Genomic DNA, 13,920 nt, shown 5'->3' on the forward strand with positions numbered 1-13,920 from the left:
CTTGATTTTTATCTCACTATTCTTAGTTTCATCCATGCTGCTCCTGCGATAACACTCCAATAATAGGCAAAGAAGCAGTTTGGAGAGTAGTTACTTACACGCTGATCAAATTCTCAGTCCAAAGGCTCAGTGGGGACAATATAGAAGTGGAAACTCTGAATTTGCTGGCTCTTGTGGAGTTAATCATATTCGACTTCAGTATAACTTTAGTAATGCTGCAGTACATACAGTATTTAGGTATTAGACCTGTGTACATACATGTGTTTTATTTAATATAATAGATTCCAGGGAACTGTTTTATTAAAACTCTCTTATGTAAACTTCCAGCCTGGGATTTAGCTGTTCTATTCCCATTAATGTTAATAGGCATTATATAGGTAAATCCCCATATGCCTCACTGTATTTAACTTTTCTTTCCATAGTTTCTGCACTGTCTTGTCAGCCACAGTGAAATTTACGTTCTCTTTCTAGATGATCTTCATTGGTACTAACTATACTGTATAACAAGAGGAGACTTGTTGGCACAGTTCTGATCTCATCACAATCGCTGATTTATCAGATGCAGAATATCTTTATTTAGATGCCATGCTAGATTAAAAACCAGCCTTGTTAAGTAGCTGACTCTTTATTGTTCAAGCCAAAACCATCAAGATGGTTTTTGTAGATGGACTAATTCCATTTTTAATTATGGTCCTTGGGCTGAAGCATAAAATTAGGACTGTGTACTACTCTTGATCAACAATGGAACTCCTGATGTTAGTGGAACTTTGCACAAAGATCAAGGATAGAATATGACCTGTCTGTAGTAACCTTTTCATTATCATAATTCTTGTTCAGTATCACTTAGCGGAAAAACATTCTTACCTTCACAGCTTCCCCTACTTCTGTCCGTTGTTTCTCTCTGATTTGCCACAAAAAAACCTAATGGGAGGTAAATGGGATTGGCTAATGACTATAAAACTGTTAATACTATATGAGGGAACTACAGGCAAAGTATCCGTCACTTTCTATCCTAACACTCTGTCGAGTGTTGCTATGACATGTCCATTGTTAAAACATGCTGTTTCATCAGCTTATGGCAATTTCTGAGTGAAGCATTATAAAATACTTATACTCTTGCAAAAATTTTGTTTTGCAGTCCTGGAAGGAAACGAGACTTTTCCCCAGTCCCGTGGAGCCAGTACTTTGAATCTATGGAAGATGTTGTGGTTGAAAACGAAAACGGCAAGGATATATCCTTTTATTTTATTCCCAGACTGAATTCTTCCTGATCTCAAGTGACCGGTGGGATTGTATGTCTTGACGTTTATCAGGGATTCTGTTACATTTTTTAATTGTTCCCTCTATTACCCATCTTTTCCTTTGTGCTAATCAGTGCTACTGCCCCAGGCAACACCTATGTGCCAACGATTAGGTTGCAGTGGGAAAATATCTAGAAAAGTTGACTTCTTGGTATTGCTTTCTCATCTCAGTTAATGTTTGGTCATTCAAAACTGTGTCCATGGGACCTAGGTAATAGTGTGTTAATGCTCTAGCCTTTCTCCTCTGAAGATGTGAGATCAAATTCTAACACACACACCCCACACACACCTCTGTCAGGTTAGTTCATATTCCTGGGATGGCCACGCTTCTAGTGCAGGTTTGTCAACATCGCACAAGAACCTCAGTTTTTAATACAATCATCGTTCTGTTCAGTCCAGGCCATGACAAGGATAACACAATGAGTTGCAGGTCAGGATTGAGGTGCACCTCCCCTTAGGGGGAGGGATAGCTCAGTGGTTTGAGCATTGGCCTGCTAAACCCAGGGTTGTGAGTTCAATCCTTGAAGGGGCCACTTGGGGATCTGGGGCAAAATCAGTACTTGGTGCTGCTAGTGAAGGCAGGGGGCTGGACTCAATGACCTTTCAGGGTCCCTTCCAGTGCTATGAGATAGGTATATCTCCATATATTAGCTGTGTGGGAGACATTTATGCTGTGTACCTGTACTGGGATGAGAGAGAGCCAGGCATCTGGAGACACTGTTTCACTAGCACCAAATTCACCAGGGGAAAACATCTCTCTTCCGTAAAAGAAGCTGAACTTCTCTTACGCTTCACCATGTTCATTCAGCCTGTGGATGAGTGATGCCCTTTAGCAATGTACCACTGGCTGCCTGCTAATTGGGAATGGGGGAGGAACTCCCTTTCCAAAGAGAGGAGAGCCATAGCTAGGTTGAGAGCTTCTGTGGTGCTACCTCAGCCTTCTCCTGGAATGAGGACAGCTTTAAATTCTGCCCAGGATTCAGAAAACTCTTGCCAGCAGAGACTGCCTGAGAGAGGCTCTGAAACAATAAATTTCCTGCATGCCTTCCCTTACTCTGCCCACTCTGTGCACTGCACTGGTTGACTCTGGATTCTCCATTGGGAGCCAAGTGATGAATCTGTCCAACTTCCAAGGAAATCCCTTGAACCATTCAGTTTCAGGAGCAAGGGGAGCAAACAGAAGGCTAATGCACAGCACCAGGAATAAGGAGTTCTTTACCTGGGTCTGCTATAGATGCTCTGAATGACCTTAGCCAAGCTATTTCTCTCTATTTCAGGTTCCTCATTTATAAAATGGGGACAAAACCTACCTGTCAGGGCTGTTGTGAACCTTCCTTGTTGTTCGTAAAGTGCTTTGAGATCCTTGAATAAGACGTGCTGGGGACATACAAAGTAGCATTTCTATAGATTAGACTTTGTACAAATTAGTAGAACGTAAACGGGTCTCAACTGCGAAGTGAGAAAGGAAAAGTAAACCCTTTCCAGGCTGATAGGAAGCCAAATTTCAATCCAGAGTCAAGAGTCATTGTTGTTTCTGTAGGTCCAGAAGTGTGTGTGGTGCATTAGAGGATTACAATCACCATGGAAGCAACCTGAGTAACATTCTTCACTTAGCTTGTCACTACTGTCCACTCTGTTTTCTCTTGAATCGTGTTCTGCATAGATTAGGCAGCTCTCCCAGGTTTCAGAGTTCCTACTGACTTATTTGTATGACAGTAGCACCTACAGGCCCTAACCAAAATTGGAGCCCTGTTACGCTAGGCATGGTACAAAAACATAGTGTAAACAGTCTCTGTCCTGCAGGAGGTGCTCTGAATAGATGAGACCTTCAAAGGGTGGAAGGGAAAAGAGCAGAGGTGGAATGTAGAGCTGGCTGGAAATTTTCTGACAGAATATGCCAATTTGTTGAAACTGAAACATTCCCATGGTAACCTGCCCAGCTCCTCGGCAGCAGGGAGTCTGGGAGCCCCTCTCAAACTGAAGCTCTCACCTTGACAGGCTCCCTGCCATGCAGCCAGGAGCCTGGCTGGAGCCAGGGCTGTCGGGTTCTAGCTCCCTGCTCTCTGGCAGGTCCCTGGGAGTCAGGTGCTGCTGGCTGCTCCATTTCATTTTTTAGTTCTACTTTTTGTTCCAATCAAAAGAGAAACTTTTTCAAAATGTCAGGATTCCCCTTGGAACAGAAATTTTCTATTTTAACCAGCTCTAGTTACGTGACTTCTCCAATCAATCTGTGTATTGGAGCCCAGATCTCCTGACTCCCAGTCACGTGTCCTATCCCTGGTGCACAGTACCTTGAGATCAGTGGGTTTTAACCTTTTTTCCATTTGCGGACCCCTACACAATTTCGAATGGAGGTGTGGACCCCTTTGGAAATCTTAGACCGGGGTCCACGGACCACAGGTTGAAAACCATTATTCTACCGATTTGCTACTTTTTTAGCTGGCTTTCCAGGATATGCTGATAGCTGATGTCTCCCTACAGCTTACCTTAACAAAGGCACCATACTACCTCATGGATTCCCAAGGGTAATTTTATTGCCCAGAGTGATACGTATAGGTTTGTCTGTTTCCTCAGTCAAGTAATGGGAGAGCGTGTTAGACAAAACACCAGTTTGTGGTCCCCAATGGTGTCCTGAGCATTCCAAGCTTTTAACTTAATTTTTTCCTGTTGATTTGCTTTCTTTGATATACATTACGTACAGATACTATTTTCATGGCGAAGAGGGTGTGTGATGAGGAGGTAAGGAACATAATAGAGTATGGGATGATGGGGAGGTAGGCAGTATAGCTAGGTGGATAGTATGGGCTACACTTTTCCCTTGGTTGTAGTTTGATCTGTAGATTATGTATTCATTTGATTACTTAAGAATTCCCAGTTATCAGTCTGAGATGCAACAGATTCTTGTCCCAAGATCAGGCCCAGTATTAAAATTACTGTTCAGTTGCAAACCCCGATGTACACAGTTGCAACACGCCCCCGTAGGAACCCTTCTGTATTTACAATAGTTTAATACATTTAGCAAACATTCTAACCCAGCAAGGTAGATGGAGAATGTACATCTGAATATCCATATACGCACCCTGTCCCTTGTCGAACAACCTGAAATATTAGCCATTATCTTCCTCATCACCATCACCTTCCTCCTCCTCATCAGTGGCCATCATTCTGTACAAACCTATTGAAGCTGAACAGAAGGCAGAATTGGGGCTTTCTTGTGTACGGGAGTAATAATAAAGTGCTGGTGACCTTGTATGTGCTGTGAAGGGTCGAACTCAGTAGCTTGTTTCAGATAATTTTATTAAGAAACATTGTCCTTAACTGTTCATACACTTTTCGAATTTATAAAAGTGGATCGGAGGGCCCTGTCTTACTTTTGTTGCATGGCGGAGGCCATTCTGCTCTTTCCTGGGCTGTGTTCAATGTAAGTAAGTTGATTGGAAGTAGAAGTACATGTATACAAGTGTTGCGTCTTCCGTCCATGAATGACATGAAAATATGAAGCCCTGCTAAGCATGGGAAAGAGAATTCAGAAAGGTCCTTGTAATCTGCCTGTCTGTTGAACTCGTGTATTCAGACTCTTTATCGCAAGCAGTAAATATATTTTATGAACAAAACGCATCAAAGGCCGAGCGTCTGCCAACAATTAGGATGTGGAGCTTCATCGAAGCAACCGCAATCTCCGTTCCTCTGACCTGTTTTAATCTGAGAGGCCAGGATGTTGCTCGTCACAGTTAAACCAACTTTTTCCCCCAGATTGATTTTCCACAAATAACAGGAAGATGTTATTGACAATCTTTAATGGAGAGGAATAAGTTTGAAGCTATCTTATTTTCACCTTGACAATGCTGGTGTTGCATTGATGACACCACAGTATGACCAAGTTTGAATGTTAATTCAGAAAGCCTCAATGCTTGAGAAACACTGAAACCCAACCTGGTGTTGTGTCAATGGGAGCAAGTTTCATGACTTAACTTTTTCCACTCCAACAAATTTTTATATATATAAAGCCTACAGGTTATAAACCCAGCTAATAGCAGGATGCATAGCTGTACTTGGGACCCTGACCTTTGACCCAGCAACTCTAATTGTAGATCTTGTGCCCGGACGGTGGGTGTGTCTCCATCTCTTGATCTAGTTCAGGGGTCGGCAACCTCTGTCATGCTGCTTGCCAGGGTAAGCACCCTGGCGAGCCGGGCCAGTTTGTTTACCTGCTGATGCGGCAGGTTCGGCCGACCGCGGCTCCCGCTGGCCGCGGTTCTCTGCTCCAGGCCAATGGGGGCGGCGGGAAGCCGCGGCCAGCACATCCCGCGCCGCTTCCCGCAGCCCCCATTGGCCTGGGATGGCGAACTGCAGCCAGTGGGAGCTGCGATAGGCCGAACCTGCTGACGCGTCAGGTAAACAAACTGGCCCAGCCCGCCAGGGTGCTTACCCTGGCGAGCTGCGTACCAGAGGTTGCCGACCCCTGATCCAGTCTGTCTAAGGTTTTTATAGGGCAACTTTTAGTGAAGTATCTGTGAACTTTATAAAAACCTTAAACAGATCAGCTACACAACAGTCACATGCAGTTTTCACCGTGGTGTTAGTCCTTGTGCAGTTAGGCCAGTACAAAGTGACACTCTAGACACTATGAATAAAGGTCCACACAACGAATGGGAATGAACAAATGAACAGTTTGCAACCAGAACAGTTTGCAACCATTTCAGAGTCCCAAGCTGATCGCCACTGAATAAATTGGAGGTCGTACACCTAGCCATGAATCATGTTATAGTCCTCAGTTAAGAGGTGGGGTGCTGTAAAAATTCCAAGATATGTGGGGGATTAGGTCAGGTGCCTCACAAGGATTTGACAGGCTAGGTTAGTTCTTTTGCATGTATAGCCTGAGTTGACCCACATCTTGCCATACATTGGAGGTTAAACTTTAGTTGACAAGTGTTTTTCAAATCAGCACTTCCTCATTGAATTCTATAAAAACAACAAGGAGTCTGGTGGCACCTTAAAGACCAACAGATTTATTTGGGCATAAGCTTTCATGGGTAAAAAACCTCACTTCTTCAGATGCATGGATTTTCACTCCATGCATCTGAAGAAGTGAGGTTTTTTTAATCCGTGAAAGTTAATGCCCAGATAAATCTGTAGTCTTTAAGGTGCCACCAGACTCCTCGCTGTTTTTGTGGATACAGACTAACCCGGCTACACCTCTGATAATTGAATTAAGTGTTATCACTTGCTTATAGAGCACTAGTCACTGGGATGTGTGACTCACTCACTGTCTGCTAATTTAATACTTATCGCCATGATATGTGAGCTGCTTACAAATTCTAAAGTTAATCACTGGTTTTTAGACTGGATGAGGTAGGGTTTTGACGAAACCCAAATTCACATTTTTCTTAAGTTTTGAGCAAGAGAGACATTTTTATTTGCAAGCAACTTCCATCCTTTCTAAAATTCTACTTCTGATAGCAGGTTTAAATACCGCTATCTGTTACGCCATAATGCACAGCAAATCTGGAGTTACTCCACTAAATTCAGTAGAAGAAACTCCAGAGTTACACCATTGTAACTTCTAGTATGTCAATTATCTATGCAGTTACTGGACTTGGCCGTTACATTGTATAGGATGCATGTCATTTGTCTTTGCCCTAGACCCACAAAAACTATGTAGCTGGAGAAAGAACTCCGAAGACAATTAGTCCATTCCATTCTGCTGTCAGTATCAGCTTGTTCCCTGTGTATATTTTTTAATGAAAGTTTGCTCTAGTCATTCATATGTTAAGTGTTTAGGATGAAAAATATATATATTGTTTTTAAATAATTGTGTGGGTAAAGACTGTAAATAAAATTACTACAAGCAGAATCTACCTATCTCTCTCTCTCTCTCTCTCTCTCTTCTCATTGGTCTAACAACTTATTGGTAAATGTAATGGTCATGGATGTATTTGTTCTTGTCTCACCAAAGCAGTTCTGTTCTGGTAAGTCAAGGTCATGAGAGAACTTCCCTTACTATCACATCATTCAGATTATTATCTTACATTGTGATTTTTAGCAGATGACCTCACAAACTGCTGGTTAAATTAATGCTTAGTTTTTTACCATTGGCAAACTGGGGTTCCAAATTGATTCTAAATGATCTAAAGTCTGTTTCTGGCTGTAGTCGTTCTCTAGATTGTGGCTGCCACAACTATTTTAGAATTGGGAAAAGGAAACAAAATGTAGTAATCAGAAGGGTGTAGTTTTAATGGCCAATATCTCATGACATGCTGGGCCAGAAATGAATGATCTACATCAATGACAGAGAGGAATTCTCATATCTGAATGGTCTAAAGCATCCATTTGTAGCCCTAGCAGGTATGTGATACTGTCTTTAGTCCCTTGGTCCAGCATTGTATTTTCCCTGGGCTTGAATATAGTAAGTTCTGAAACATCAGGTTAGTGTAACTGTCAGTCTGCGCCTATCAAGTAGATGGTGCTCTCTTGCTCTTCCTTCTGTTAAGAGCCTTTCAACAGATTTCACCACTACCACTGAGACATGATTTCAGCGATTGAGTTCCCAACCCAAAATCCTATTTTTGAAGCCTTTTATTCAGCACAGAATGTTACTTAATCACCATGGTTCGTGAAATAACTTATGTAAATTTAGATGGCAGGAACAAATAATGAGGCGTGATCTTATTGCAGCTTGGTGTTACTTTAAAAAGCATCATCGTTTGCTAGTAACCCAGAGGACAAGAACACTGAATTTGGTATAGTTCAGTGTTACTGTAAAATTCCATTCTTTGAGAGCGAATTGAGTCTGTGCTGTAAAGCAGCTGCTATATCTTCTTGCCTACTGTGGAGGCAGTGCTAATTTTGGAACATGTGAGGGCTTGGAAGGGGAAGTATCACTTCAATGTATATAATGGTATTGCTGCACTTCAGTTTTTAGAGGTGTTGTAGAGACTGAAACTTTTCTCCTAAGAAATTTGATTTCTCATTTGTCTGAGATACGGAATGTGGGGGGTGGGGGGGAGATATCCTGTAATCAATTGACTGATGGTGAAAGGGATGGTGCTTTTTTATTTACTAATTAAAGATCACTTATACTAAATATTCTTGCTTCAACTTTGACTTCCTGGCTACTCTATGCCCCATGTCCACTCTTGCCTCGGCACTGTCACTGACAGATGTTTCTTTTTGACACACTATCTTGGCTTTTGCTTCTGTTGCAATGATTCATTTAATATTGTGAGCCCCTTTCTTAAATGAGGTGTGGCAGTTTTCATACTATACATCTTTGTCCCCTCTTGCAGTCTGCGATCATTAACAGGATTCAGTGTAGGATTGTGGCTTTAGATCTCAGAAGTCATGGTAAGTAATTAGACTTAAAATCGAATTCATGTTCCAGTATATTTCTATTTACTATTGTTTACATTTGCATTTAAATTAGATTTTAACTGAATTACCCCATCAAAAAACTGAGTTTATAGACTACCTATGAAATAATCAAAGCATTGCTACTTGATAGCCAAGGTGGGGATGAAAAGAAGGTGGCCCATGTAATTCCACTGTTAAGCTAGTGGCTGCTGTTATATAGAAGTGAAGATTCCACATGCCTGAATATTCTGCTCCAACTTGATTCCCCATACAGACTGGGATCAGTAGTCTTGGTGAGCCCAACTACCATGTAAAAGATGACTGTGTAGGCAGCCCACTTTGTAGGAACCTAGGGATGATCCTCAGTCTTAAATTGCCAATATATGACCTTTACTTGGGCATAGTTTCCCACCTCTGAACTACAATGCAATAAAGTACCAAGCATTTTTATTAATCTTTATCGTTTTAATTATCCAAGATGACTATGAAGACATGATGCAAACACAGTTATGATTACCGAGTAAATATATACAGAAAAACTATTATATCTGGGCTCATAGTTGCTCTTATTTAACTCCTGAGGATTCTGAAGATTTTTAATCTGCTTTAATAATGTCTTTTTAATTAAATTTGATTTGATTTATTTCGTTTTTTGCTTCACAGGTGAAACAAAAGTTAGGAATCCTGAAGATCTGTCTGCAGAAACTATGTCAAAGTATGGAGGTTTACATTCTCTTTAGCCATTTCAGACTTTCCCAGATCCTTATATCTTAATTCTTTGTTCTTTCATTCTTAACAACTTTTTACCCATCTTCAGTTTTCCTTCTATGAAGACATCTTACATGCCAGTCATGTAAGGGGGCACTAGAACTTAAGCTGAGTTCCACTTTTCATTCTAATTCATCCTTCTCTTAGTTGCTCATAACTTTCCTTGCTTTTTGGAAAGTTTGAGCAACATCAGGTTAGCCGCAAGTTGAAATCATAACTCCAACAGTTTGATGCTAGATATTTCAGACCTGACTTGTTCTGTAGATCTCCCTGAAAGGTAAAGCTGGTGAGGAAATTCTCCTTTGTGATTTAAAAGTTAAAAAATTAAAAAATCCCCACTTCTTCAGATGCATGGAGAAGAACTTATTAGTTATTTATAGTCTCCTTTGTTCCTGGAAGAGGTCACAATACACACATTGGTGCATCTCCACTGAAGCCACACTGATTTACACCAGCTCAGGGTCTGGTTCTCGTATTACTCTACTCACTGTAGTGTATCTGGGTGCACTGTGCCTGGCTTAAATGCAGGGAAAACCCCTTTCCATTATTATTTCAGCCTGTATTTCAAACAACGCTTCTTATCCATCCTGATGTGGCTCAGTTTTCTTTCCCTTGAAAGATTCCTTTTCCATACCTGTCCTTCACCCTTGAGTGAAGGTTGAGTGTGACTCCTGCCCGGTTTGGAACCACTATGTCGAGAAAACGTGTCCTGCACAGAATGAGACTTTCAGGCATGGTGAGAGCTGCTTAATCAAATTGCAGTGACCTGCTTCTGAGCGCAAACCCTTCTTTTGTGACAAGCTGTGAGAGAAGCAATTACCATCCACTAAAAATACTATATAATGCCCACGTTTAGTGCAGAGAGATTCTCCTGAAGGTTACAAAGTCCTTCATACTAACAGACCCGCTTGGTTTGTTCCAGGGAGGCCATCTGTGAAATAGATTTTGACTTATTGTGCACCTTATTGCTGCTTCTCACAACCCGTCAGCTCCTGATGTGCGTGTGGGTGTCCTGAGGAGCTGCCATATGCAATGATCGTTTTTCAGATCTGGAGCAGCGCTAATATGGGACCACACAAATAGGCAGCCTTTCATTTTAAACCTTCCTGCCCTCTTAATGATAGATTTGAAAGCTATTTCCAATTTGTCTTTAAACTGGAGCATTAAACTGTCACTAACTTGTCAGATTCGTAAATCCTCCTGCATTTTCAAAGGAAACGGTTTAAAAAAAAAATCAGATATTTAAGTAATTTTTTTTACCCGTTAATACCTTAAATTATTCTTCACCACCGATGCTATATGTGCCTGTTTTTCTAGTCTCTTGGCTTGGATAGAGAAAACAAGCTACTCAGACTTGCTGTGTGACTGTCATGCACTAGGAATAATGCTCTCTGTTTCCAACACGTAAGAACGGCCATACCAGGTCAGACCAAAGGTCTTTCTAGCCCAGTATCCTGTCTTCCCCCAGGTGCCCCAAAGGGGATGAACAGAACAGGTAATCATCATCCCCTGTCACCCATTTCCAACACGTATGGTGAATTGTTACAGCCAAGAAAGCCTGTATGCATTTTTTTTTTTTTTTTTTTTTTTTTTTTTAGTTTAGTGTCCCTTAAACTACTTGCTATCCTCTTTCCAAAAGGTACTCAGGTACTGCAGTGCCAAATGTGTTCTAAGAACCTGAATGTAACAGTATGCTTGGTGCTTTGTCTTCATACCAGTCCATAATGTCCCTGCCCCAAAGAGCTTCTCTTCCAGAGAGAGAGAACGTTTTGCTTCTGTTCTACATGCCCAGCCTCTTGCAATCCTGGTGGCTGGGGTTGGTTTAGGTTCTCCTTGATTAGGGATAAGAACGCAGTACACTTCTCCTGACCCCAGTTTATTCTCTCCTGCAGGAGAATTGATTAGTTCTCTCACCTCATCTGTAGTTCCTTTTGTGCTCCACAGACCTGGAGCAGGGTGGTCTAGTCTCCCACGTTAGACGGCATCTCCTGTTAACAGAAATGGGAATGACATTCTTATATCCCTGATTCAGGAAAGCACTTGTTTAATGTTAAGCATCTGCTTTGAGGGCTTTCCTGAATCCCTGGCCACTGATAAGAGAATGGACTTCCATATCTATTACCATTGGGGCAGATGATCTAACTTAAAAGGCAAGTGTGCAAAGAAACTCCATATTAGGGAAGAGTAGGAAATAAAAGCAGAGGGTTCAGAGTAAGTTTTTCATATTGAATTTTTCCATTCCCCTGCCGATGCGCTTTTACAAATCTGCTTCAGAAACACGTTGGGGAAGAATGCCAACCTTCTGTCTCTCTTCATTTGCCAGAGATGTTGGAAACGTGGTTGAAGCTATGTACGGGGACCTCCCACCTCCGATCATGCTGATTGGGCACAGTATGGGTGGGGCCATTGCAGTGCACACAGCAGCATCCAATTTGGTACCCAGTTTATTGGGTCTTTGCATGATTGATGTCGTGGAAGGTAAGTTTTTTTTATGTCCTTGGACAGTATCATTTTATGTTCTGTCTTCCTCTCTCCTCCCCTATTAACTTTGTTGGGCCTGGGAGGTCTTTCTCAGTTGTGTTAACCGTATGAAGGTTTCTCTTCTCTCTAATGGATATGCCAGCTATTGTATAGTATAGTTAGCATCACACTGGGCTTTTGTTTTGGTTTTCCAAGCTGGACTTTTCCATTTGATTTTGTTTATCATGATTGCAGTGCGACACCCATTCTTATAACCAGGACCGCGATCGGTGGGGAGTGTCTTACTGAACCATATAATATCACCGCTGCTCTCTACTGCCTAAAATATCAGACCTGTTCAAATATGACATGTTAACCCTCTAATGGCAGCAGCGTACAAAACTATACAAGCCCTGATACCATTACAGCTAATGGAGGTTTTGCGGATAGATTTATTGAAATGATAGAAAACCTGTAAGAGCTGTTAAAAATGTGGATGAGGGAAGCAAAGAACTTACAAATTTGCTGACCGGGAAACCAGTTTTTGGAAAAACTGTGTGAAAGCTGGTTTGGAGCAGCAGTATAGTTCACGACTATAACTCTGTTAATCAACTTATCTTAAATCCTGAAATTTGCCTCGGTTCTCTCCCTCACACAGTCCTATATCAAGACCTTTGAGAACCGTTGGGAAGGATGTTGTCAGATGTTGGGTTCATTTAAGTCAAAACATTTGTTTTTAGGCACAGCCATGGACGCACTGAACAGCATGCAGAATTTCTTACGGAGTCGTCCCAAAACATTCAAGTCAATTGAGAATGCAATTGAGTGGAGGTAATGGGCAAGTTTGTGTACTCTTCAAAACTCTTCATTGTATTGTTAATTCTGCAATTGATCTTGGAGGAAGGGTGGTCTTGCGGTTAAGGCATTGGATTGGAGCGCCAGAGACCCGAGTTCTATTCCTGACTACCAACGCAATTCCCCCATCTGCAGAGGGGGCATTAGACTTCACTGCCCTGTAAGGGCATTGTGAAGATGGTCATTAATGTTTATGAGATGCTCCTATCACAGTGATGTGAGAGCCATATAAACATCCCGATAATCCTAGCATGCTGGGAACTCTAGTGTTTGTAGGCCACATCTCTGTTTTCAAGATGAGTGCTTGAAGGGTGAACTTGGGAGTGCTCCTATTATTACTTGACCTGTTAAATATTGAATGATACTAGATTAATGTACCCAATTGACCCTTGATGTTTGACCATTTTGATTCCCCCTTTTCCCTTTTTTTTCCTAGTGTAAAAAGTGGACAGATAAGAAATCTCGAATCGGCCAGAGTTTCTATGGTTGGCCAAGTCAAACAGTAGGTTTTGTTTTCTAAAATCTTCTTAAATGTTTTAAGATCCCAAATTGGTAACAGAGCATAAGTGTACTTTAAAAAAAAAAATCAAATCAAATCAATCTTCTAGCAGATATCCACTCCTCCTTTTACTTACCTGCCAAGGCTGAACACAGTGGGTGCGGAACGTAGTACTAAATCATTTACAACCATCCACGGTCCTATGGTTAGGAATGTCACAGTCAAAATTTCACTGGGGTAGAATGTAATTACCCATCAAGGATAAAAAAAAATTTCCTGTGCAAAAGCCATTTGCACATGCAAGTGGTGGAGCACAAAACGATGTGCAATGGCCCATGCGAAGATGTGCTCACACCAATAGACTAGCTGGATGCCCCTTCAGAAATTTGGCCCCTAAATTCCTCCTGCCAATTCAACTGAATATAGTATTTTTCACTTGCTGTCCTCCTGCTGCTGTTCATAGTTAAATAGCTCTCCGTTGCACTCCAAAGGTGGTGGAGTTGAGTGATGATGAAAGTAATCTGTCTATTGCATTATAATCCTATACAACACCATGATGCTTGCCAGCAGCATCACATATTTCTATTGTTTATATTCCAGTATTGTCATAAAAAACTAATTTTGCTTGTTTGACCTGGACTCTTCTTTTCTTTTCTTTCTCCTTGATGTGGTAGAGCCTCAGATCAG

The 13,920-nt window shown here is 41.5% G+C and overlaps 1 protein-coding gene across 1 annotated transcript in view; it reads left to right on the top strand.

Annotated features, from left to right (window-relative positions):
* Positions 1-13,920, top strand: part of PPME1 (protein phosphatase methylesterase 1) — a 36,624-nt gene that overhangs the window by 14,496 nt on the left and 8,208 nt on the right. The window contains exons 2-8 of the mRNA XM_026651577.2: positions 1,139-1,232; positions 4,630-4,722; positions 8,588-8,645; positions 9,315-9,366; positions 11,743-11,897; positions 12,620-12,710; positions 13,171-13,236. Coding sequence (XP_026507362.1) covers positions 1,139-1,232; positions 4,630-4,722; positions 8,588-8,645; positions 9,315-9,366; positions 11,743-11,897; positions 12,620-12,710; positions 13,171-13,236 — 609 coding nt within the window. The remainder of the gene's footprint in view (positions 1-1,138; positions 1,233-4,629; positions 4,723-8,587; positions 8,646-9,314; positions 9,367-11,742; positions 11,898-12,619; positions 12,711-13,170; positions 13,237-13,920) is intronic.

Source organism: Terrapene carolina, unplaced genomic scaffold (genome assembly GCF_002925995.2).
Source record: "Terrapene carolina triunguis isolate 2854851 unplaced genomic scaffold, T_m_triunguis-2.0 Scaffold97, whole genome shotgun sequence".
In the NCBI taxonomy this organism is placed as follows: Eukaryota; Metazoa; Chordata; order Testudines; family Emydidae; genus Terrapene; species Terrapene triunguis.